The sequence below is a fragment of the Aedes albopictus genome, chromosome 1 (genome assembly GCF_035046485.1).
Source record: "Aedes albopictus strain Foshan chromosome 1, AalbF5, whole genome shotgun sequence".
Taxonomy (NCBI): Eukaryota; Metazoa; Arthropoda; class Insecta; order Diptera; family Culicidae; genus Aedes; species Aedes albopictus.
In genome coordinates, this window is record NC_085136.1 from 18,963,740 (window position 1) to 18,985,688 (window position 21,949).

Below are 21,949 nucleotides of genomic sequence, written 5' to 3' on the forward strand. Positions count from 1 at the left end.
AACTTTCTTTCGAAGACCGCAAAACAATTGGATGCTTGTGGAAAAAGTAATTGATTTATTATCGATTTGTGATCCAATGAACGGCTTTTTGTTTTGTTTTATTAGCAGCACTGTAGCTGCTGCTTTGGATGCTGCTGTTTCTGGGGGTGGTGATGCCTCCCGCCACCCCATGCAACAACGGCAGCAGCAGTGCTGCTGATAAAACAAAACAAAAAGCCGTTCGTTGGATCACTAATCGGTAATAAATCGACAACTTTTTCCACAAGCATCCAATTGTTTTGCGGTCTTCGAAGGAAAGTTTCATAATTGATTTTTCTACAAGAAACATTGATCGATTTGAATTAAGGAGACAAGGGACGGCCTCTGGGATTTTTTATCTGAAAGTGAAACTTTTCCCATAGTAAATCCTATGAAAACTTTGAACCGCTTGCGCTAAATTATAGTTTCACCGATTGCGCTGAAATTTTGTACAGTTCATATGGGACCTAAATGGGATCTAAAAAGTTGACTGGAGCGAGGATTTATTTTTTCCATACAAGCTTGTACCATACTACTGTACGTATTGCATTAATAACGCACATATATTGACATGGGAAGTGGCGCCACTATTGTTGAATTACGATCATACCAGTATAATCGTAAGTCAGCAATAGTGGCCCCACTTGCCACTTTAATTTATCTTTAATGGTTGATGTAGGGCAATGCATGCCAATATATGCAACAACAGCTTCAACAGCATGGTTACTTGGGAAGTCGTTCAAACCAACGGGGATAGACAGTATATTAAATATCAAATTTTGATCACTTTTAGTGGAACACCCGGAACCGATTCCGGAACGGTTTTGATATGGTCTGAAACTGTTTTCTTGCTAACCGTTCATCAGATTATCGGGAAAGCCGCTATTTGGTGTGTTACATGCATAATTTAGGTTCACTTTCATATTTGGTCACTTCCGGTGGGACACACTGTAAGCCCCTCGGCTGCTCCGACGGGAATAATTCTGTTTGTGGGTAGGAGTATGCTAAGCATAGGGTCGTCTACTCAAAATAGCACCGTCTTGAATCCTGGAACACCTTCGTGCACTTACCTTAACAGGAACCTTCTTCGGTTAGCTCCCAGTAAATGAGAGAGGAACGAATCAAACCGTATTAAGAACAACCAATCCAAGGTGAAGGCCAACTTTCTGGAGGACCGCTAAGAAGGAGGCCTGAATACCCCTTTATGGGCTCGAAAACGAGAAGATCCAAAATGGATGTATATATCGTACTTAGGGAATGCGCTCTAAAGAATCTAACTACCATAAACATTCAGTTACATGCTTACATATTTATTCACCCAAGTGGGTTATTTTCATGAATGAGAGACGATACACAGAGGGTACTTGCGGTTGTTGCTCTTTGCAGCGCTGCAGATCTACGTTGGCTAGCTTGTTGAACGAGGACATCGGAAGGAGGAACATGGCCGATCGGATGGTGGTTTGAGCTCACGGCGTCCTGGCTTCTCTTCGGTTTGACGGCGGGTGGTTTCTCCGGATGTCGCCGACGCGGAGGCCGACGGTTTCAACCCCCTCAGGTGAAGGTGGTTACCTTGGCCGATGGTTGCGGCACTCACAGGATGCACTTGGGGTTACCGGCCCTTGCAGAATGCAGTCGACAATTCCGGCGCTCGCTAGATGCGGTCGACGGTTTCGGCGCTCGCTGGATGCGGCCGACGGTTTCGGTCCTCGCTGTATGTGGCCGACGGTTTTCGAGCTTGCTCGATACGGCCGACGGCTTCGGCACTTGCTGGGTGCGGCCGACGATTTCGGCACTCGATGGGTGTGGCCGACGGTTTCAGAGCTTGCTAGATACGGCCGACGGCTTCGGCACTCGCTGGATGCGGCCGATGGTTTCGGCACTCGCTGGGTGCGGCCAGGAGCGTGTCCAAATGATGGTCGAAAGTGTCGCCACGAGGTGGTTCTGACTTCCTCAACAATGGCGGGGCACGTAGTGGCGTTAAGACCTCGGTCGGTCCAGTTCAACCAATCCCAAGGCGTTTGGGACGTGGCGTCTTTACGGATCTGGCACGAACCCGATTCCCGTCAACGTTTCGTCGCAATCTGTGGATAATACAGCTCCAAGGAGCTTAAAAGAAAAGGCCCGTATTCGGACCTGATCCTGGGAATTAGTACCCCTCACTCGTGATCGTCTCTCCCCTCTCTCTCTCTTGATTCACAATTTAACAATTGATTTTACCTTTTCTTTGTTCTTTTTCCTAGAGGCACAATGGAAATGCTTTGTAGTGCACACGCGGTAGCTAACACCCTACATTAACAATATTTTCGTTAGAACAAACTCTTTTAAACCGTATAAATTTACTAACCGTACACTAGAGCTTAACCTTCACTTTGAATAGAGTGCTTACAGCTTTCTAAAACAACGCATGCTAAGTATATATATACACCACTTTTACACCAATTTAATATTCTAATTAACACGCCGCGCACTACCGGCTTCTTTGGCGGTCACAGCTGGAAAGACGCCAACCTTCTCCTTGAATGTGCTAATTTCCCTGTCCCAAGTCCGAATCGAACCGAAGTTTGATACTCGATCGTTTCGTGACAGTTGGCACCACTCCCACATTGGTTCAAACCGCTGTCACTAAGTAGCAGGTGTGAGTACTCACTACGTGTGCTATATTAGTAGCTGACCTGCGCATTTCACTGACAACTGTGATTACGCCACCAGTAAGGCTGTCAGTGTGTTTATCCAGGGTTGGATTTGGGGTTTTAGAAACTTACTGGCAGGTTGGATTTGGAAAGGAATACTTGTGGAGGAGCCATCAAGCTTCTAAATTGGAACCTACGGTTACAACACGGAACCGATTCCTGAACACTACTGGTTCAGATATGGTCTGAGACTATTTTCCTGCTTAGTGTTCATCAGGTTATCGGAAAAGCCGCTATTTGATGTGTCGCATTCATAGGTTTGGTTCACTTTTACATTTAGCCAGTACCGGTGGGACACCCGGAACCGGTTTCGGAACACTACCGCTTCAGATATGGTCTGAGACTATTATCCTGCTTACCGTACATCAGGTTATCGTTATTTGATGTGGCGTATGCATAGGTTTGGTTCACTGTTATATTTGGCCACTTCCGGCGGGACACCTGCAACCGGTTCCGAAACACCACCAGGTCAGATATGGTCTGAGTGAATTTTCCTGCTTACCGTTAATCAGGTTATTGAAAATGCCGCGGTTTGATGCATCGCATGTATGGGTTTGTAGCATTTTCATATTGGCCTGGAGTACCTGTCCGGAGTACCTAAATGGCCATAACTCCGGAACGGCTGGACCGATCCGAACCAATTTTAATAGGAAACAATAGGACCAGATTCCGCGCCGGATAATTTTCGGTCATTAAAATCGGTTGAGGTTTACTGCCAAAAAGTGATGTGAGTTTTTTTGTACACACACATACTCACACACACACACATACACACATATTATAAACACACAGACAACACCTCAATTCGTCGAGCTGAGTTGATTGGTGCCTCGACTCTCCGGGCTTTCTATCAAAAAGTCATTTTTGGAGTGAACATATAGCCTTTCCAGTACACTTAGTGTAACAGAAAGGCAAAAATGTCTGGAGGCATTTAAAAGGCATTTCCTAGAGGAATTCGTGGTGCATTTTCTAAAGAAATTTTGGGAGGAAATCCTGGGAGAATTCCTGAAAAATTTCTTGGAGAAATGTCTGAAAGCGCTTCTAGCATGTAATTATTTATATGTTTAAAGTAAGTCACAGTGACTGTAAAAGAATTACAGAATATATTCCTAAAAGAATCGCTGGACGAATATCTGAAGAAATTCCTTTGCAGGAGCTGCAGGGGATATTCTTGAAGAAACTCATGGATGGATTCCTGAATAAATCCTTAGAGAATTCTTCGAGATAATTGTAGAAGAATTACTGGATGACTTTGTAGAGAATTTCCTGACTCCTGTATCCGTCTTAAATTATTTCAAAGTATTCCAATACAAATCGCTGGAGGATTTCCTCTAGCAATCCTTAAAATAATTCAAAAAATCATCAGGTCAATCCGGACAAATTCTTGGGTGAATCCATGGAAAAGATGATGAACGAATTTGACCAAACCTTTGAATAAATGTTTCAAAAGATCCAGGCAGGAATTTCACTACAAGAATTCCTGGAAGTATAATTGAAGGAATCCCTGGCTGGAGGAATCCTTGGGAGGAATCCATGGAGAAATTTCCGAACAAATCGCTTGAAGAATCCTGCGAGGAATTCTTGGAGGATTTTTTGTACGGATTCCAACGGCTGAAACAGAACGAGATGGTTGATGGACTTGGCGAAGTGACGAAGTCTATCTGATGAAACGAAAATGTCAAGTCTTTGAGTACTTCAAGGTCTACGAAGCTATGCCGACGGCCAAGTTTCGTCGAAAATTGCAAACCTGAGATGTGACCTAGGAAGAGAATATTTTTCAAACGAGCAGCACGAGTATTACACGAAGCAGGGAATCCAAGTGGAATCGACTGTTGGCTACACCCCTCAACACAACGGAGTGGCAGAAAGATTCAACCGAACGCTTGCGGAGAAGATGAGAGTGATGTTAAAGGAATCTGGCGCACCGAAATCGATGTGGGGAGAAGCAGTGTTGAATGCAGTCTACGTGACGAACCGAAGCCCAACGGAAGCTCTGAGAGGAAGTGTTACACCCGCTGAGCTCTGGCATGGCGAAAAACCGGGTGTTGGTAAGCTACGAGTATTTGGATGTTGTGTGGTATTGAATAAGCATTGTTGTTCGACTAACCTTCCGATGAACGCTGGAAGCACGTGGTCTGCCAAATGCCCATCAAGCAATCTAGTAGGCGTGCAAACAGTCGTCGCGTCACCACTTGGTGAACGTCAAAAAGATAAACACAAGTTACTTCCTGGGGACACCCGCTTGTCCACAACAATTCCAAGCTCCACAGATGTCTTTTATTTGCGTGGATTCCGAAGCAGAAGAGGAGCAATAAGTTGGATACATCTGGTCAACGTAGAGTGATGCTTGGTTATGACCCGACTGGTTACCGCTTGGGGAATCTAGAAAAACGGAAAATGTTTGACAAATCAAGTTACCTATTCAAGACACCGGAGAAAGAGGAATTTGCGAAGTTAGTCATCCCAGAAGTCATTCCCATCCCTGTTGAGACCAACGAAGAGCGCGAAGCAGTCGAGCTTGGAAACGCTACACCAGAAACTTATGAATCTGAAGACGAGTACGAGCCTGCTGATAAAGGTATCAGTGAAGAAGGTGCATCAGCGCTCCCATTACAATCAAATGGGAACAGCTGTGAGAAGATTGTTTCGAGGTCCCGTGGTCGGGAGCGCAAGACTCCAGGTTGGTTTGCTGATTTTATTGCCCCTTATTGAGTTGTCCAAAAAATGTCTCACGAAACCTAATGCAAGCCTATCCATATACGTGAGAGCAAAAGATGTTTACAAAGTTCCTACAGATAGATTAACACGGGAAATCTGAACACAAACCACTACCACACAGGAATTTGGATTGGTCAATAGAGCCCTCTCTGCTGCTGATGAATTCCAACAGGTAGGTACCTACATGCTACGCGGAGGTTGACGGACACCCGCACGAGACGGAATGGAGGAAGGCAATCGATGACGAACTGAGGTCCCTCGAGAAAAATCAAACCTGGACGATGGTAAAACGCCCAGATTGTTGTACTTCTTTATTCAAGGAAACTTAAGAACTAGAGAAAATTTTGACAATGCTAGGTATTTATAACCCGAGTTTGTTTATCGGTTGCCAAGGGTTACTATGGGTTGCTAACTAACATTGATAGATTTCAAATTCAAGTATTGATTGCTTTGATACTCTTCAACATTCCTCCCTTCTTATTTCCAGAACAGGTACGGCTCGAATCTTGAAGGCATACGGATCATCCTCTGAGGCCGAGCCGAAGGAGGCTCTGGAATGGAACCGGGTGGTTGCTGGTCATCTTCATCCTGCTGCGAGTCGGATTGACTTGCTTCTACTTCGGAATCAGCTTGCTCGGAATGAGCCGAAACTATTTCATCTTCTTCAGATTCCTCATCGGCTGCCGGGTTGGCAGCTGCTTCGGGTTGTGGTCGAACTTGACGAATTTCAGGCGCTGGTGATCTTTTGGATTGCAGGCCAAACATGTCCACCAGTATTCCTAGCGGTGTCGAATCTTCTTCAATGGATGCCTCTTCGCTGCAACGGAATTTGAGTTGGTTTGAGTGACTTCGGATGAGCTTCTTCCGTCCGTGCCAGTCGTCCAAGAGCACGTTGTGATTGACACGTCCGATGACTTCGATGATTACGCCGGAAGCCCACTGCCACTTCGTGTTGCTCGTGTAGACCTTGGCGTAGACCTCGTCACCTTTCTTGAATTCACGTGGAACCGCACCATGTTTGCGATTGAACTGCTCGTCCTGGTGATGATTGCGGACCACGGGCTTCGGTTGATCGTGGTGTAGGAGATCCAGAACTGTCTTGATGTTCCGACCAAGCATCTGCTGCGAAGGTGTCCTTCCGTTTAGGACACGACTGGGGGTAGTCCTACATACCTGGAGGAAAGTCTGGAGCGTTTCGGAGATGTTCTCCCCCTCGTTGATTTTGCGTAACGACCTCTTCAAGGTGTCCACAAACCTTTCCGCCTGGCCATTGGACTGCGGGTGGTACGGCGAGATACGGAAATGCTGAACGCCGTTCTTCCTGCAGAAAGTCGCAAACTGCTCCGACGTGAATTGGGAGCCGTTGTCGGAAACGATGACGTTTGGAATACCAAAACGTGCGAACAGTTCATTCAGGAACTCGGTGACTGCTGATGTCGTCGGATGTTGTACTTCTTTATTCAAGGAAACTTAAGAACTAGAGAAAATTTTGACAATGCTAGGTATTTATAACCCGAGTTTGTTTATCGGTTGCCAAGGGTTACTATGGGTTGCTAACTAACATTGATAGATTTCAAATTCAAGTATTGATTGCTTTGATACTCTTCAACACAGATGCAGTAAAACCGGTTCCGAACAAATGGGTGTTTACGTTGAAAACGCATGCTGACGGCAAACCTGAGCGCTACAAGGCCAGTTTGGTTGCCAAGAGGATACCTGCAGCGGAAGCATGTTGATTACGAAGAGACATTGGCCCCTGTAGCAAAACTTTCAACGATTCAATCATTCGGACGATTCTGGCTGTCGCGACCCATCGAGATATGAAGGTTCACCAAATGGACGTTAAAACGGCGTTCCTCAATGGCGTTCTTCAAGAAAAGGTGTACACACGTATTCCAGAGGGAGTAGAAGGTCAGCCGACCCAGGTGTGCTTGTTGAAGAGGTCCCTCTATGCCATAGGCTTCAATGGGGCGATTGCGCCGACAAGTTTGAGAACCATTGCTCTATGGTCTCAAGCAATCCCCCCGCTGCTGGAATGAACGATTCGACGAAGTTCTGCTCAACTGGGTTTCGTTCGCTCTCGTCACGACTTTTGCGTATACATTCGTGGACAAAGAAGGAACATAGCATTCATCGTGATCTACGTGGACTATTTACTCGTGGTTGCAGCTGATTTACGAGCCGTAGAAAGTATCAAGAAGCAACTTAGAGAAGAATTCGAGATGACATGTATGAATGAACTCCACCATTTTCTGGGCATCAAGATTGAACGAGATGAGGGCGGCATGTAAATATCTATCTCAAGAAGCATTTATCCAGAAAATCCTGTCACGTTTCGGAATGGAGAATTGTAAACCAGCTAGTACGCCTGCTGAAACAAAGTTGCAGTTACGGTTAGCGACTGGAGGATGCAGCTATCCGTATCCCATGAACTGGTTGGCAGCTTGATATTCCCGATGCTGGGATCAAGACCGGACATGTGCTACATTTTGGGCTACTTAGCAAGATTCCAGGATGCTGCAGGAGAGGATCACTGGAAACATGCCAAGCGAGTACTGCGGTACCTTCAAGCCACCTAGGATATGAAGCTGACATTCAAGACAAACCCGCATGAACCACCAATCAAAGTTTTCGTTGATGCTGACTATGCTAGTGACGAGCTGGATCGAAAATGTGTATCTGGATTTCCGATCAAGGCTTTCGGCTGTACTGTCCTATGGTCATCCAAGAAACAGCACGCAGTGGCAATGTCATCGACGGAGGCTGAATATATTGCAATGAGCAGTTCAGATAGCGAAACAATTTGGCTTAGCGGACTATTGACAAACTTGGGAGAATCCAACTTGTACCCGGTACCAATACACAAGGATAATTAAGGAACCATTGCCATGGCAGAAAAGGAGGAAACTAAACGCGTGAAGCATATTGACGTCAAGTTTCACTTTATCAGAGAAGCTGTAACAGAAGGAAAGGTAAATCTTGTGTACATGCCAACTCAAAAGCAGGAGGCGGACATCCTAACCAAGCCCCTACCAGTCCCAACTCTAAGTACATTGCGGACTAAGATTGGATTGGAGACATTAAACTGAGAGGGGATGAAGAGCAGAATTGTAGGAGCAGTCGACTAGTCACCACCCTGATTACCAAGATGTTGTTTAATCAACTACTGAAAAACTTGTTATTAATAAACCAACCCTGTTACTGAACACACGTCTTTCTCTAATCGATGCTATTGTAACCATCCGGATTGCTGCTGAAACCCTTGGGCCTAGTTTACAATGCTGCCACCCGCATAATATCTGTGTTATTATCGAACCGTTCCTGAAGAAATTTCTGGAGCGATTCCTAGTGGAATTCCTGCAGGAATTGTTGGAGGAAATCTTGGAGGAATTTCTGGAGGAGTCCCTGGAAGAATTTCTGGAGGAACCTATAGAGGAAACTCTGGAGACACCCCTGGAGGAATTCCGAGAAAAATCCTGGAAAATTCCTGGAGGAATCCCTGGCACAATCCTTGGAACAATTTCAGGGCTAATTCCCGAAGGAATTTCTGGATGAATTCCTGGAAGCATTCCTGAAGGAATCCTTGGAAGAATTTTTGGAGAAAGCTCTGGAGGAATTCTTTAGGGAATCTGTGAAGGAACACCATGATGAGTCCCTGGAGGGATTGCAGGAGGAATCCGTGGAGGAATTCATGGAGGACTCCCTTGCGGAAACCCTGGAAGAATTCTTGGAGACATTTCTGAAGGAACCCTTGGATGATTTTCTGGAGTAAGCTCTGAAAAATTACTGGAGAAATCACTGGAGGAATTGCTTATGGATTCAATGAAGGAATTCTAGGATGAATCCCTGGAGGAATCCGTGATAGAACTCCTGAATATATTTATGGGATTTCTGGTAAAATTCCTGGATTAACTCATTGGAATCTCTACAGGAATCCGTGAAGGAACCTCTAGCGAAAACCATGGAAGAATCCCTGCAAGAATTTCAGGAAGAATCTGTTGAGAAATTTCTGGAGGAATTCTTGAAGACATTCCTGAAGGAATCCTTGGAAGACATTATGGAGGAATTCCTAGAAGAATGTGAGGGAGCATCCCTGAAGGAATTTTTGGAGGAATTCGTGGAGGCACCCCTCAAGAAATCCTTGGAAGAATTCCTGGAGGAATCCGTAGAGGAATTTCTGGAGGAACCCGTGGAGGCATTCCTGGAGGAATTCCTGAAAGAATTCCTGAAAAAATAACTGGAGGTAATTTACTAGGTATTTATGAAATAATTTCTGGAGGAATACCTGGAGGAATCCTTCCATAAATTTCAAGAGAAATTTCTAGAGAAAGGCTTTCCTGGAGAAATTCCTGGAAGAATGTCCTGTGGAACTTCCGGAGGCATTCCTGGAGGATTTTTAGAAGGATTTTCTTATGAATTTCTAAAGAAATTCTTGAAAGAATTTTTGGATGAATCCTTGGAGGATTTTTTGAATGAATCCCTAGAGCAATTCCTACAGAAATTCCTGGAGAATTTTCTGAAGAAATCCTTGAACGAAGCTGTAGAGGAATTTATCGAGAAATTCCGGGAGGAATTCGATGAGGGTATTTTGGAGGAATCCGTGAAGAAATTTATGGAGAAGTCTCTGGATGTATCCCTGGAAGAATTCCAGGAACAACTCATAGAGGAATTTCTGGAGACACCGCAGGAGGAATTCCTGGAGGATTCCCTGGAGGCATTCTAGAGGATCCTGGAGGAAATACTGGAGGATTCCCTGGAGAAATTAATGGTGGAATTCCTAATGATATTCCTGGAAGAATTCTCGCAGAAATTCATAGAAAAAAATCCTGGAGGAATCCCTGGCACAATCCCTGGAAGAATTTCAGGACTAATTCCCGAAGTAAATTTTGGAGGAATCCCTGATTAGCTGGAAACAATAGGAAACCTTTTTCCAGTGAAGAGCTGTGTTCAAAACGGTTCTGGAACTAGAGTTGGTTCCCTTATTGAAGGAAGACATCAAGATCCCAATTCGATTTTGTATACAAACTTTAAAGGCACAAACCTGACGAACGATTCGTTAGTATTGTGTGTGTGTTTTGTTTAAAAACTTTCACAAAAGTTTTATGGCTTATGGGGTTGGGCTAACTTACCTCATAATGTTAAAATATACTGTTTGTGACTGTATAAGAATCTTACGCGATCAAAAATAAGACTGAAATCTGATTCCGAACAGGCGAAAACGCTTTACAAATTCAAATTTCTTCAACGACAGCTCTTTAAGAGTTCACTGAAGTCACTGAATGTCTGACTTCTTTATGATTGTCAAAACATTCAAATTAACATCAGAACGATTAGTAAATGTTGTAAAGCACGTTGCTTATACAAAGAGATTATCTTGAAAAAGGTATAAGCAAATTGTTCTGACTAGTAAAACATGTAAATATTATGTTTCATTCAATATGTTTGGACGCATCATAGCTTCAAGTCAGATTTATGCCGCTCGTTGAAATTATTGTAATGTTTTTTTACGCGTAGATTTCACAGCAATATTGAGACTTCTAGACGAACATTTGTAAAGGGCCTATCTGCTTTGCGTAAACAAACATGTTTTTGTCTCTGTAGGGCCCATCTGCATCCACCCCCGCACATCAACACCCTTACCAGAAAGAGTGTTCTTCAAGCTATCTGTTAAGGGTGTTGACGTGCGTGGGTGGATGCAGATGGGCCCTGCAGAGACAGAAACATGTTTGTTTACAAAAAGCAGATAGGCCCTTTTCAAATGTTCGTCCAGACTTGTGTTGGAGGATGAGCAAACAAAGATAAAATAGTTATCACAGACAAACAGACGTAACAATTAGTACAAATTACAGTCACAGATAAACAGACGTGACACCTTCATTAAAAAAATATCGTGACGAAAACATAATCGCCCAATGCTAAATGGGCTGAGTTTGGCCGGGCCATCATGGCGGTAGTAAGCAAACGTCAAACAGGAGCAGAACCTATGCCAGTGCCGCGAGTGGTCAATCGACCTGCTACCGAATATTTGAATCAACCGTTAAAAAGATGATCGATTGGAAGAGAGAAGAGTGTGACGTCTGTTTCTTTGTGTTACAGTTAGAACATCGATATGGGAACGTATCCGCCCAATACTAGTCGCGCTGGTATTTGACTAGGCAACTACAAGATGGCGGTAGTGAGCAAATGTCAAATTAGAACAAAAAAAGTGATACCAACAACGCGAGCGGCCGATCGGCCAGTTACTATTTTTTTGAGAAATCATCCGTTACAAAGATGATCAGGTAGAGTGTGACGCCTGTTTCTCTGTGGAGTTATTTTTAAACTCAAATTATGAAGGTAGTTAACGCTAACGATTATTGTGATTAATCACGCCACCTATATCTTCTTCTTTTTGGCGAACGACTCAACACGGCCTACTTTCTGCACCGTGTTTTATAAGCATTTTCACATTTGTAAACTGATAGCCTTCTTTGTCATTCACCGCAACATTCGTTTATTATGTGTCAAGATTTTTCTTATTGGAATAGAACCCAGGCACCCTAAGCATGGTCTTATTGAATGCCCGTCAGTTTACCACTTTGGCTACATGGGCACAGCCGTCTACATCTATTTTGAATAACGAGTTTTCTGGCCCGTGCTTCTTCAAATATCCCATGCAATTAATCATAATCAAATCAGGCATTTTCCCCCTAAAGAGTGCACTCCAGCCATAATATAGACAGTTTTGAGAATAAACGTCGTAATAACTCACGCCTATCTATTATTCACTAATGGCCATATGTTATGCCCAATATTCACATCTCCCTTCGCTAACGATTACGCCATTAAATCAGTTAGCAATGCATATAAAAATCCAATGCCGGCGGCAGTCCTCTAGTCTCGAATCGTCTGGACTCAACATGATTACTTTCCCAATAAGTCTTGCCATTTGTCTGGGTACGATTTTTGGACCAAGAATCGTGAAACCCAACGGCGATTTGCCACCATGGCTTTTGAACCAGACTATCCAGTCGCAAATCGCGGCCATTTTTCGCGGAATCGATCGCATCGACGTAGTATTGGGCGATTTGGATGCAGATCAAAGCTACCCGCCGATTCTCGACTGGTTGATTCATCGCAGTGAGCCACGTGCTATTCTGCAGGACAAAGCGATCCGCATCTACCAGAGCGTGGTTCCCGGTAGCAAGGACGCTGGCTGCAAAGGTGGACGCCCACTACTATCCGGCATAGTGGATACAGAGGATGCTAATGAGGAGGAACTGGGACTGATCGATCGGGACTACGCGGATGAGTCGAGGTTCATCGGGTGGGATCGAACTTTCGAGTCGTTTGCGAGAGTCTGGGATCAGAATCGCAACTTTGGGTATTTGGTGTTCACCAGCTGGAGTGACTTCCAGCTGTCGATGATTTGTCTTCTGGATCCGTATGCAACGTATCTGTTTGTTCTGAGTGATTGGGGCAGTCTGGATTTGCAGGAGTTGACTGTGTTTTCAAAATCTACTTGGATAGGTCAAGGTGTCTTCAGGATGTTCTACCTGCTTGGAGAGGTGATCTACACCTTTGATCCTTTCATGGCCGTTGGATCTAATAGACAATACGGAGTTCTGAAAGAATTGAAGGACTCTACAGACGTTCCGAGGGTTCCTCAATGTGATTTCGGGGGGTTTCCCCTCAGAATCGATAGGTTTCGAACAACTTTCTCGCACACGTTAGTGGACAAGAAAGGTAAAGTCATCGACTATATCGGAGCGGATGCTGAAGCAAGTCGGGTTGTTACCCGAGCGCTGAATGTCACACGTAATGAACTATCTTCTCCTGCTAAGAGCTTACTAGTTAACGAATTTTCCTTCAAATTCCAGCTAACTTCTTACCCCCGGACAAAGACCAATTCGGGTTCAAGCTGCCGAATGGAAGCTTCAACGGAGTCCTCGGGCGACTGTCCCGAAGGGAAAGCGACATCGTCTTCGTCGGGTACTTCATCAAGGACTACTTCACCCGGGACACCGAATTCACGACCGGAATCTACACCGATGAGCTGTGCTGTCTGGTGCGGAAAGCCAGCCGTATACCGGAGTATCTGCTTCCGATTACCATCTTCCCGGCGGACCTGTGGGGCCTGTTGTTCCTGATGGGTATCGTTTGCGCCACAACGTGGATCATCATTCGAGCGGGTATCAGGGTGAAGGCCGTCCAAACACAGAGATCACAACTTCCCGACCTGTTCAACCTATCAAAATCTATTCGTGAAGCTCCGTTGTATCGTAAACTGCTCCAGGTTGTCATCGACACCTACATACTTCTGGTGAGCGCTCCCTTCCGGAGGTTCACCCGTTCCGGCATCGAACGCCTAATGCTTTTCGGTTTGATGCTGGTCAGCCTGATCTTCGTATCCATGTTCCAGTCGAGTCTGTCGTCCGTTTTCCTACATCCGATGTTCTACAAGGACATCGACAGCCTCCAGCGTTTGGACGAATCCGGCACGAAGATTCCCGTCAAGTACAAGGGCTTCATGGACGATGTCTTCCCCGCCAACTACAGCCCGATGATGGATTCGCTACGGAACAAAATGATCTACGAACCGGACCAGGACGAGCCCGCTATGCTGGATCGGGTGGCCCAAGAGTCGCCGAAGGTCGCCTTCGTGACCCGCAAGTCCCTGGTTCCGCTGGACGACGCGATCTACATAGCCAAGAAGAAGGTGATCGTTGTGCCCGAGTGTCCCCGGTTGTACAACCTGGCGTACGTGGTGCCGCGTCACTCGGTACTACTGGAGGCTATCAATATGATCATTCTGAGACTGCTGAACGGAGGCTTAATCAACCATTGGATCAATGTGATGACCTTCAATGCCACGCTGCGTGATCTGGCACTGTACAGGAGCGTGGGCGACGAGAAGTTTAAGGTTTTGACCATGACCGATTTGCAGTTTCCGTTCTATCTGTGGGCGATTGGGTTGACTTTGAGCAGTGTGATTTTCGTGTTCGAGCGATTGCATTACCGGATGATTATACCGAATCGTGTGGAGAGGTTTTGATCCGTCGAGGATCGTGTACAACATGTTAGCTAAATGTTGATTTCATTGGCTTGGCAGTTTTATACATTAAGCAGCTCTAATATCCAGTCGAAAATCACATGGATGTTCAGAAAATGTTGTACAAAATAAACATAAAATAGGATTTGTTGTAGTATAAATACGTTGTACTCATTTGGAACCTGGTTTTCGTGGTCCTGATGGATAGGATCATTCTAGGCTGCTTTATTCTGTGGCTACTCATTGACACTCGTGATCGCTCATAGGTACTTTATGGAGGTCTTGCTCGCTTTTTGCTGTGCTTTTCTGAGTTCAGTCCACGATCTCATTCACGCTCTCTGGAAATCAACTACACTTAATGTGTTGAGATCACGCAGATAACCAACGCTCCCTCTTCCTGATCATCAACTTATTCAAAATCACAAAGGGTCTCTATTACTCATGCCCTTTGAGATCTCCAGACCATCAGATACGTTTCAAGGCGTTTCAAAGCATTTCTGGAGGTTTCAGAGGGATTTAGGTGGCTTCATAGGCTCCCAGGAGATCTTCAAGACGAGTTCAGACGATCTATTATGGGTTTTCTTATACCCCTTGGGGAGCTTCAGGATTTTTTTTTATCTGTATTAACGAGATTTTTAGCCCAAGGCTAGTTCATCTCGGGACCCACGCTTTACTTCCCTTCCGAAGGAAGAACTCACATTTTGCGAGTTTGTCGGGAGTGGGATTCGATCCCAGGCCCTCGGCGTGATAGAGAGCTTCAGGAGTGTTTTAGGCTGGGAGCTTCATAAGTTCTAAGGAGAGCTTCAGGGAGATTTCAGAGCCGTCGTTTCAAGGTATATAAGAGGGATTTAAGGGGGGGCTTCACAGGCATTCAGATGAGCTTCGGGGGTATTTGAAGAAGCTTTAAGAGGTGTTTCAAAGCGTTTCAGGTGGTTTCCAAGGCTTCAAAACATCTCAGGTAGATTGCGCTAGTAGATTTTGTAACCAATGTTCAAGGGAGATCTTGAAGACCTTCAAGCAGACATTGATCTCATTACTTGACAGCATATAATGACATAAGTCTGTGCAAGCATGGATTTCATTCCAAATGCTACAGTAGATAGAGATCATTGAATACGCTTGTCGGCTAGTTAGCCTATAATCCCTATGCAACGAGTTCCAAGCCGGCACAGCAGCGAAAATGGTGACAAATTCGTTTTCCGCACTACAGGGAGGAAATGCAGCAAGCGATCCTGCAAATGGTTTAACTACTCCAACGACTGGTCACGCCGACGCCGCCCCGAGAGCGGAAGGCGCAACGAAAAAGCGAGTTTTCCCGGGAGGGTAAGCGAATGGTGGATTCACCGGAGAGGGTAAGTTGCAAGAAAAAGCGAATTCCCCCGAGAGAGTAGGCTGGAGGCAAATTCCCCCGAGAGGGTAAGCTGCAACGAAAAAGCGAATTCGCTCGAGAGAGTAAGCAAATGGTGAAATCCCCCGAGAGAGTAAACTGCAACGAAAAACTGAATTTCCCCGAGAGGGTAAGCGGATAGTGAATCCCCCGAGAGGGTAAGCTGCAACGAAAAAGCGAGTTCCCCTGAGAGGGTGAGCTGGAGGCGAATTCCCCCGAGAGGGTAAGTGAATGATTGATGAATTCCCCCGAGAGAGTAAGCCTCAAAAGAAATCCGAATTCCCCCAGAGGGTAAGCACCAGCAAATTCCCCCGAGAGGGTAAACTAATGGTGAATTCCCCTGAGAGGGTAGGCCGCCACCCGAGAGGGTAAGCTGGAGGCAAATTCCCCCGAGAGGGTTAAAGATAAGAAGTAGGAGTTGAGCTTGGAGTTGAGAGATGATAGCTGTGAGAGAGAGCTGAGAAGTAAGAGATAAGAGATGAAAGATGATTAAATATGAGAGATGGTGATGATGATGAGAGATTGAGAGATGATAAGAGATGAAAAATGGGAGATGATGGATGAGAGGTGAGAGTTGAGAGATGAAAGATGAGAAATAAGAGATAGGAAATGAGAAATGGTGATGACGAAAGATGAGTGAAAAGATATGGTGATGATGATCATGATTACAGATGAGATATGAGAGATAAGACATGAGAGATGGGAGATGACGATGCTGATGATGACAAATGAGAGACGAAAGATGAGAGAAAACAGATGAGACACGAGATGTGTGAGATAAGAGATGAGAAATAAGAGATAGGAGATGAGACATGAGAGATATACGGTGAAAAATAAGAAATGATAGATTAGATTAGAGATAAGAGGTAAGAGATGATGAGAGATGAAAGACAAGAGATGAGATGAGGGATGAGAGCAAAGATTCCGATTGCTCATGTGCCACATAAATGTGGCAGCGAGCCTCCCACCAAATTGTCTCCCAGCTCTTCAAAATCGCAGTGTGCTGCACTGTTAGGAGGCTCACGAAAATTTGGTGGGTGAGAGCTAGGCACAAAGCTCCAGGGGAGCTCGACTCATGCGCTACGTGAGCTATTGGTATCTAAGGTGAAAAATAACTTCTTGGTAACGAAGAACCTCAACAACTTTTTTCCGTACACAATACAAGTGTCTGATTGGTCTAAGCGATACGACTAGTCTCAATGCAAAGGTTAAGGTTTCAATTCTCGTTCGTTTAGGAAGTTTTTGCCGTGAAATTTTCTAATTTAATCAGCTCATGAGACGAAGCTCATTGCTCATGAAGCAGCTCATGAGAAAAATGAGGCGCACAACTTTCAGTCTCAAAATGTACTGGAGCTTGCCTGCAATTTGGCTCCCGTACATGGGACTACAGCACGTGTACATCAACTCTGGATGAGAGAAGACAGATGAGAGGTGAGAGACTAGAGATGATGATGATTAAAGATGAGATGAGAGATAAAAGATGAGTGATAAGAGATGAGAGATGATAGATGCGGGATGATGATGATGATGAGAGATGAGAAATGAAAATGATGATAGTGATTATGATGATGATGGTGATGATGATGATGAGAGATGAGAGGTGAGAGATGACAGATTAAAGATAAGAGGTAAAAGATGAGAGATGATAATAATGAGAGACGATAGATGACAGTTGAAAGATGAGAGATTAGAGGTGAGAGATGGGAGATGAGAGATGAAAGATGAGAGAGGAAAGATGAGAGATGATGATGAGAGGTGAGATATGAGAGATATGAGATGAGAGATGATGATGTGAAATGAGAGATGATGATAATGGCAACACAGAAAACAGACATCTAGCTTGGAACAATTTTTCTTGCAAACGTTGTGTAAGAAGTCAAATTTTGTTAGCGTTGAGAACACTAGTGTCACCTAAGCAGCAAGTTGCTACAGTCAGTGGTGAATACGCATATCTAGATATGTTTTATATTCACCATCGACAGCAGCGTGGAAACTTTGTGATGGCAGCGCCATCATGATGTTGCCATTTCAAATGTCCGTTAAATTCCTTACACAGTTTTGAAACTGGACGTAGATGTCTGTTCTCTGTGACGACAATGAGATGGGAGATGACAGCAGAGAGATGAGAAAAAAGGAATGAGAGATGTGCGATAAGAAATAAGAGATAACAGTTGAGAGATGATGAGGAGAGATGAGAGATGGTGATGATGATGATGATGATGATGATGATGATGGTGATAGTTGAGGAATGACGATAATATGAAATGAAAGATAGTGTTGATGAAAATTAGAGATAAGATGGCATAAAATGAGAGATGAGAAAAGAGATATGATGATGATGATGAAGATGATGAGAGATGAGAGATGATGAAGATGAGAATTGAAAGATGGTGATGATGATTATGATGAAATGAGACATTATGATGATTATGAGAGATGAGAGGTGAGTAATGATAAAAAATAGATGAGAGGTGATAGATAAGAGATGAGTATGATGATGAGATATGAGTTGAAAGATGAGAGATGAAAGATGATAAATGAGAGGTGAGCGATGAGAGGTAAGAGATGAGAGAGAAAAGGTAAGATATGATGAAAGGTTTGAGATAAGTGATGAGAGATGATGATGTGAAACGAGAATGATGATGATGATGATGATGAGATAAGAAATGAGAAATGAGATATGTAAGATGAGAGATAACAAATAAGTGATAAGAGATGAGAGATGATGATGAGAGATGAGGGATTGTAATAATAAGAGATAATAGATGAAGGATGTTCTTGTTGATGATGATGATGATGATGATGACGAGAGATGAGATATGAGTGGTGAGATATGAAAGATGAGAGATGAGTATCATAATGATAATGATGATGGTGATAACGTGATGAGTTTGACAAGGTCTTAAAAAAAGTTTCAATTGAACTATAGAACAATTATACCGAAAGACCCCGGTGGTATAGTAAATACAACAGAACAGAAGGAGAATGTAGGGAATGAGAGGCGACAAGAAATATGAATAATATGAACATGAAATTGGGCATATATTAATGGAAGCGATGCCGAACGGCAGCAAAACAAAGCAAGCAGGAAAAGAGCAACGTAAAGTCAGTCTTGTAAAATATTTCGCACGAGTAGGTTGCATCATTTTCATCCTTCCTCGATTATGCAGAGTTTCGGTCGACGGAATTGATTGCCCCGTATTATCAGTGTCCGCCTGGACACGACAATCCCTAATTCAGATAACTGGATCATCAGATTACCAGATAGATCCAGACCTTTTTTGAACCGTTACTATTACCATGTGTTACCAATTGGCTGCCATACTTTTTTGGCCTCGGGTAATAAACGCTAATGAGGACATTACACACTAAGATTCAGATGTTCCACCTCAGTAATTTTTTCACTGAGTTCAGCATTTTTTTCATCTTTTTACGTAGTTTTCAACATCAGATTTATCTCGGTACACTCGGTTATCGTATTTACCGTATACAAGTAACGATATTTACCGTACATCAGTAAATTTTGACAGTTTATTATATGAGCTCGGTAACTCATTTACAGAATATCCGCAAAAGAAATAACCGAGCGTACCGAGTTAAATCTGCTGTTGAGAACTCAGTAAAAAGATGGGAAAAATACCGAGCTGATCTTAGTGTGTAGGTCTCTGAAAAAGGCCATAAATTCAGTCCCATAAAGGTGGCCTCCCCGTCGGCAATCGACTACGTTTGAAGAAAACGTTGCCATTTCAGTTCATTTCCAAGTGCTGTTGCATGTTTGGGACTTCACAGGTCAACGACAGCTGCTCCGCCATCTTGCCGCTGGAAAAGCAAGTTCCATCCAACTGTGTGTCCCTAGAGAGCTAGGAGAGGAAAAGAGCTAAAGAGCTGGAGAGCTAGAGCATTGAAGAGCTGTAGAGCAGGAGAGCTAGAGAGCTGAGGAGCGAAGAGCTAGAAAGCTAGAGGCTGGAGAGCTAGAGCTGGAGAGCTAGAACTAGAGAGCTAGAGAGCTGGAGCGCTAGAAAGCTAGAGAGCTGGAGAACTGTTAGTCCTGTTAGTCTAGTGGTTAAGGCTATGGATCTTCAATCCGGAGACGGCGGGTTCGATTCCCGTTCCGGTCGGGAAAATTTTCTCGACTCCCTGGGCATAGTGTATCATTGTACTTGCCTAACAATATACAAATTCATGCAATGGCAGGCAAAGAAAGCCCTTCAATTAATAACTGTGGAAGTGCTCAAAGAACACTAAGTTGAAGCGAGGCAGGCCAAGTCCCAGTGGGGACGTAGAGCCATAAAGAAGAAGAAGAAGCTGGAGAACTGATGAGGTAGAGAGCTAAAGAGCTGAAGAGCTGGAGCGCTAGAAAGCTAGAGAGCTGGAGAGCTAGAGAGCTGGAGAGCTATAGAGCTAGAGAGCAGGATAGCTGGAAAGTTAGAGAGCTAGATAGCTAGGGAACTCGAGAGCTAGAAAGCTAGAGAGCTAAAGAGCTAAAGAGTTGAGAGCTGAAGAGCTTGAGAGCTGGAGAGCTAGAGGCTAGAGAGCTAGAGAGGTAGAGAGCTAGATAGTAAGAAAGCTAGAGAGCTAGAAAGCTGAAGATATAGAAAGCTAGACGCTAGAGAGCTAGAGCTAAGAGTTGGAGCGCTAGAAAGCTAGACAGCTGGAGAGCTACAGAGCTAAAGAGCTAGAGGCTAGAGAGCTGGAGAATTGTTGAGGTAGAGAGCTAGAGAGCTGGAGAGCTTGAGAGAAGGAGCGCTAGAAAGCTAGGGAGCTATAGAGCTAAAGAGCTAGAGGCTAGAGAGCTGGAGAGCTAGAGAACTAAAGCGCTAGAGTGATAGAGAGCAGGAGAGCTGGATAGCTAGGGAACTCAAGAAGTAGAAAGCTAGAGAGCAAAATAGCTAGAGAGTTGAGAGCTAAAGAGCTTGAGAGCTGGAGAGCTAGAGGCTAGAGAGCTTGAAAGCTAGAGAGCTTGGATTACCGAGTTTACTAGATTCTTATAGATATTTCAGGCCAAACATGTCTAAAGGTCCAATCTGCAGAAGAGAGGCTCTCTTTGGTTTCCCTCTCTTTCGTTAGTATCTCAGCTGTTAATTTGTATTATGATTGTCTCCTTGCATTGAACGACGGTCAAAACTGTCGTCTTTTGATTTGTACTGCAAAAAATGTCGAAAAGTGTACCATTACATTGCACCTCGATCACGAAGTTAAAACACTTATAGCACTTGTAAATCATTTACAACTTACCGGTTAGATATTTATTAATAGCGGAGATATCATTGTTCCCAGCAATCAATCAGTGGCGGACAATTCTTCTGTGTCAAGTTTTGGGCATTGTTTACTCCATTTCGGTTCGGAGTTTGCCTTGGAGTTTGCTATGAAAATCAATGAATAGCAATTAGTGCACATTTAATGATACTTAGAATAAAAAAAAACTTACTTGAATGAGGCAGCGTTCTATCGAAAACTGAGTGGATCTGTATTCACTTCGCAATATGGCGCGGACTGAAATTTTCATCCAAAACTAAGTAGAAGTTCAGTACTACATTTTGGATACTTCTGAAGGCTCGGCGAGTAAACAAATTTGCTTTCGAAGTTGACAACAATAAATTTACTCAAAGCTGAGTTCTTTGAGTGTACTTCTTGGTTGAGTAAAAAGCATTTAAAACTGAGAACATAATAGTATCCAAAACGATAGTCTTATGGGAGTACTTAGTTTTGAGTACTTTTTATCTCGATTTTAAGTAGTTTCATTTCCCCGTGTATCTCCGCCAGCAAGAGATGTTTCGGCAGCGACGCCAGCGACATTCTTCCTCTATAGTTTATTACCTCTATTGTGTTTTTACACTAAAATGTCATTATTTCAGCAAAGTTTGTGAAGTTTTATTAGTTTGTATGTTTCTAAATGCTGAAAAAATAAGTTTAGAACCAATAAAAAATATTTTGTCACCGATTTTCAAATGGCGATATTTCCTGTTTTATTGCATGGAGGTCACTTTTAATCCAGTGAGATGCAATTAAATAATTGCTTCTAAGATTGGAGTGCTTAATTTCTTAAAAAAGTTTGCTAAATAGTGATGTGCCCATACAAATCAGCGCAAACTTCATAACTATTTT

The 21,949-nt window shown here is 43.9% G+C and overlaps 3 protein-coding genes and 1 long non-coding RNA gene across 4 annotated transcripts in view; 1 reads left to right on the forward strand and 3 right to left on the reverse strand.

Annotated features, from left to right (window-relative positions):
• Window positions 1-21,949, reverse strand: part of LOC109408938 (uncharacterized) — a 463,030-nt gene that overhangs the window by 307,980 nt on the left and 133,101 nt on the right. The gene's annotated exons all lie outside the window — the stretch shown is intronic.
• Window positions 1,308-3,230, reverse strand: LOC115260631 (uncharacterized). The gene is made up of 2 exons (XR_009998954.1): window positions 2,363-3,230; window positions 1,308-2,304 (listed from the first exon to the last, which is right to left on the reverse strand). It is a non-coding gene; the product is annotated as an uncharacterized LOC115260631 (long non-coding RNA).
• Window positions 5,435-7,176, reverse strand: LOC115256790 (uncharacterized protein K02A2.6-like). The gene is made up of 3 exons (XM_029855748.2): window positions 7,143-7,176; window positions 6,600-6,877; window positions 5,435-6,488 (listed from the first exon to the last, which is right to left on the reverse strand). Exons 1-3 carry the CDS (start codon window positions 7,174-7,176, stop codon window positions 5,904-5,906), a joined length of 897 nt encoding a protein of 298 aa, XP_029711608.2. The 3' UTR covers window positions 5,435-5,903.
• On the forward strand, window positions 12,040-15,252 carry LOC109433597 (uncharacterized). Its single transcript, XM_019710036.3, has 2 exons — window positions 12,040-13,223; window positions 13,286-15,252. Exons 1-2 carry the CDS (start codon window positions 12,197-12,199, stop codon window positions 14,458-14,460), a joined length of 2,202 nt encoding a protein of 733 aa, XP_019565581.3. The 5' UTR covers window positions 12,040-12,196; the 3' UTR covers window positions 14,461-15,252.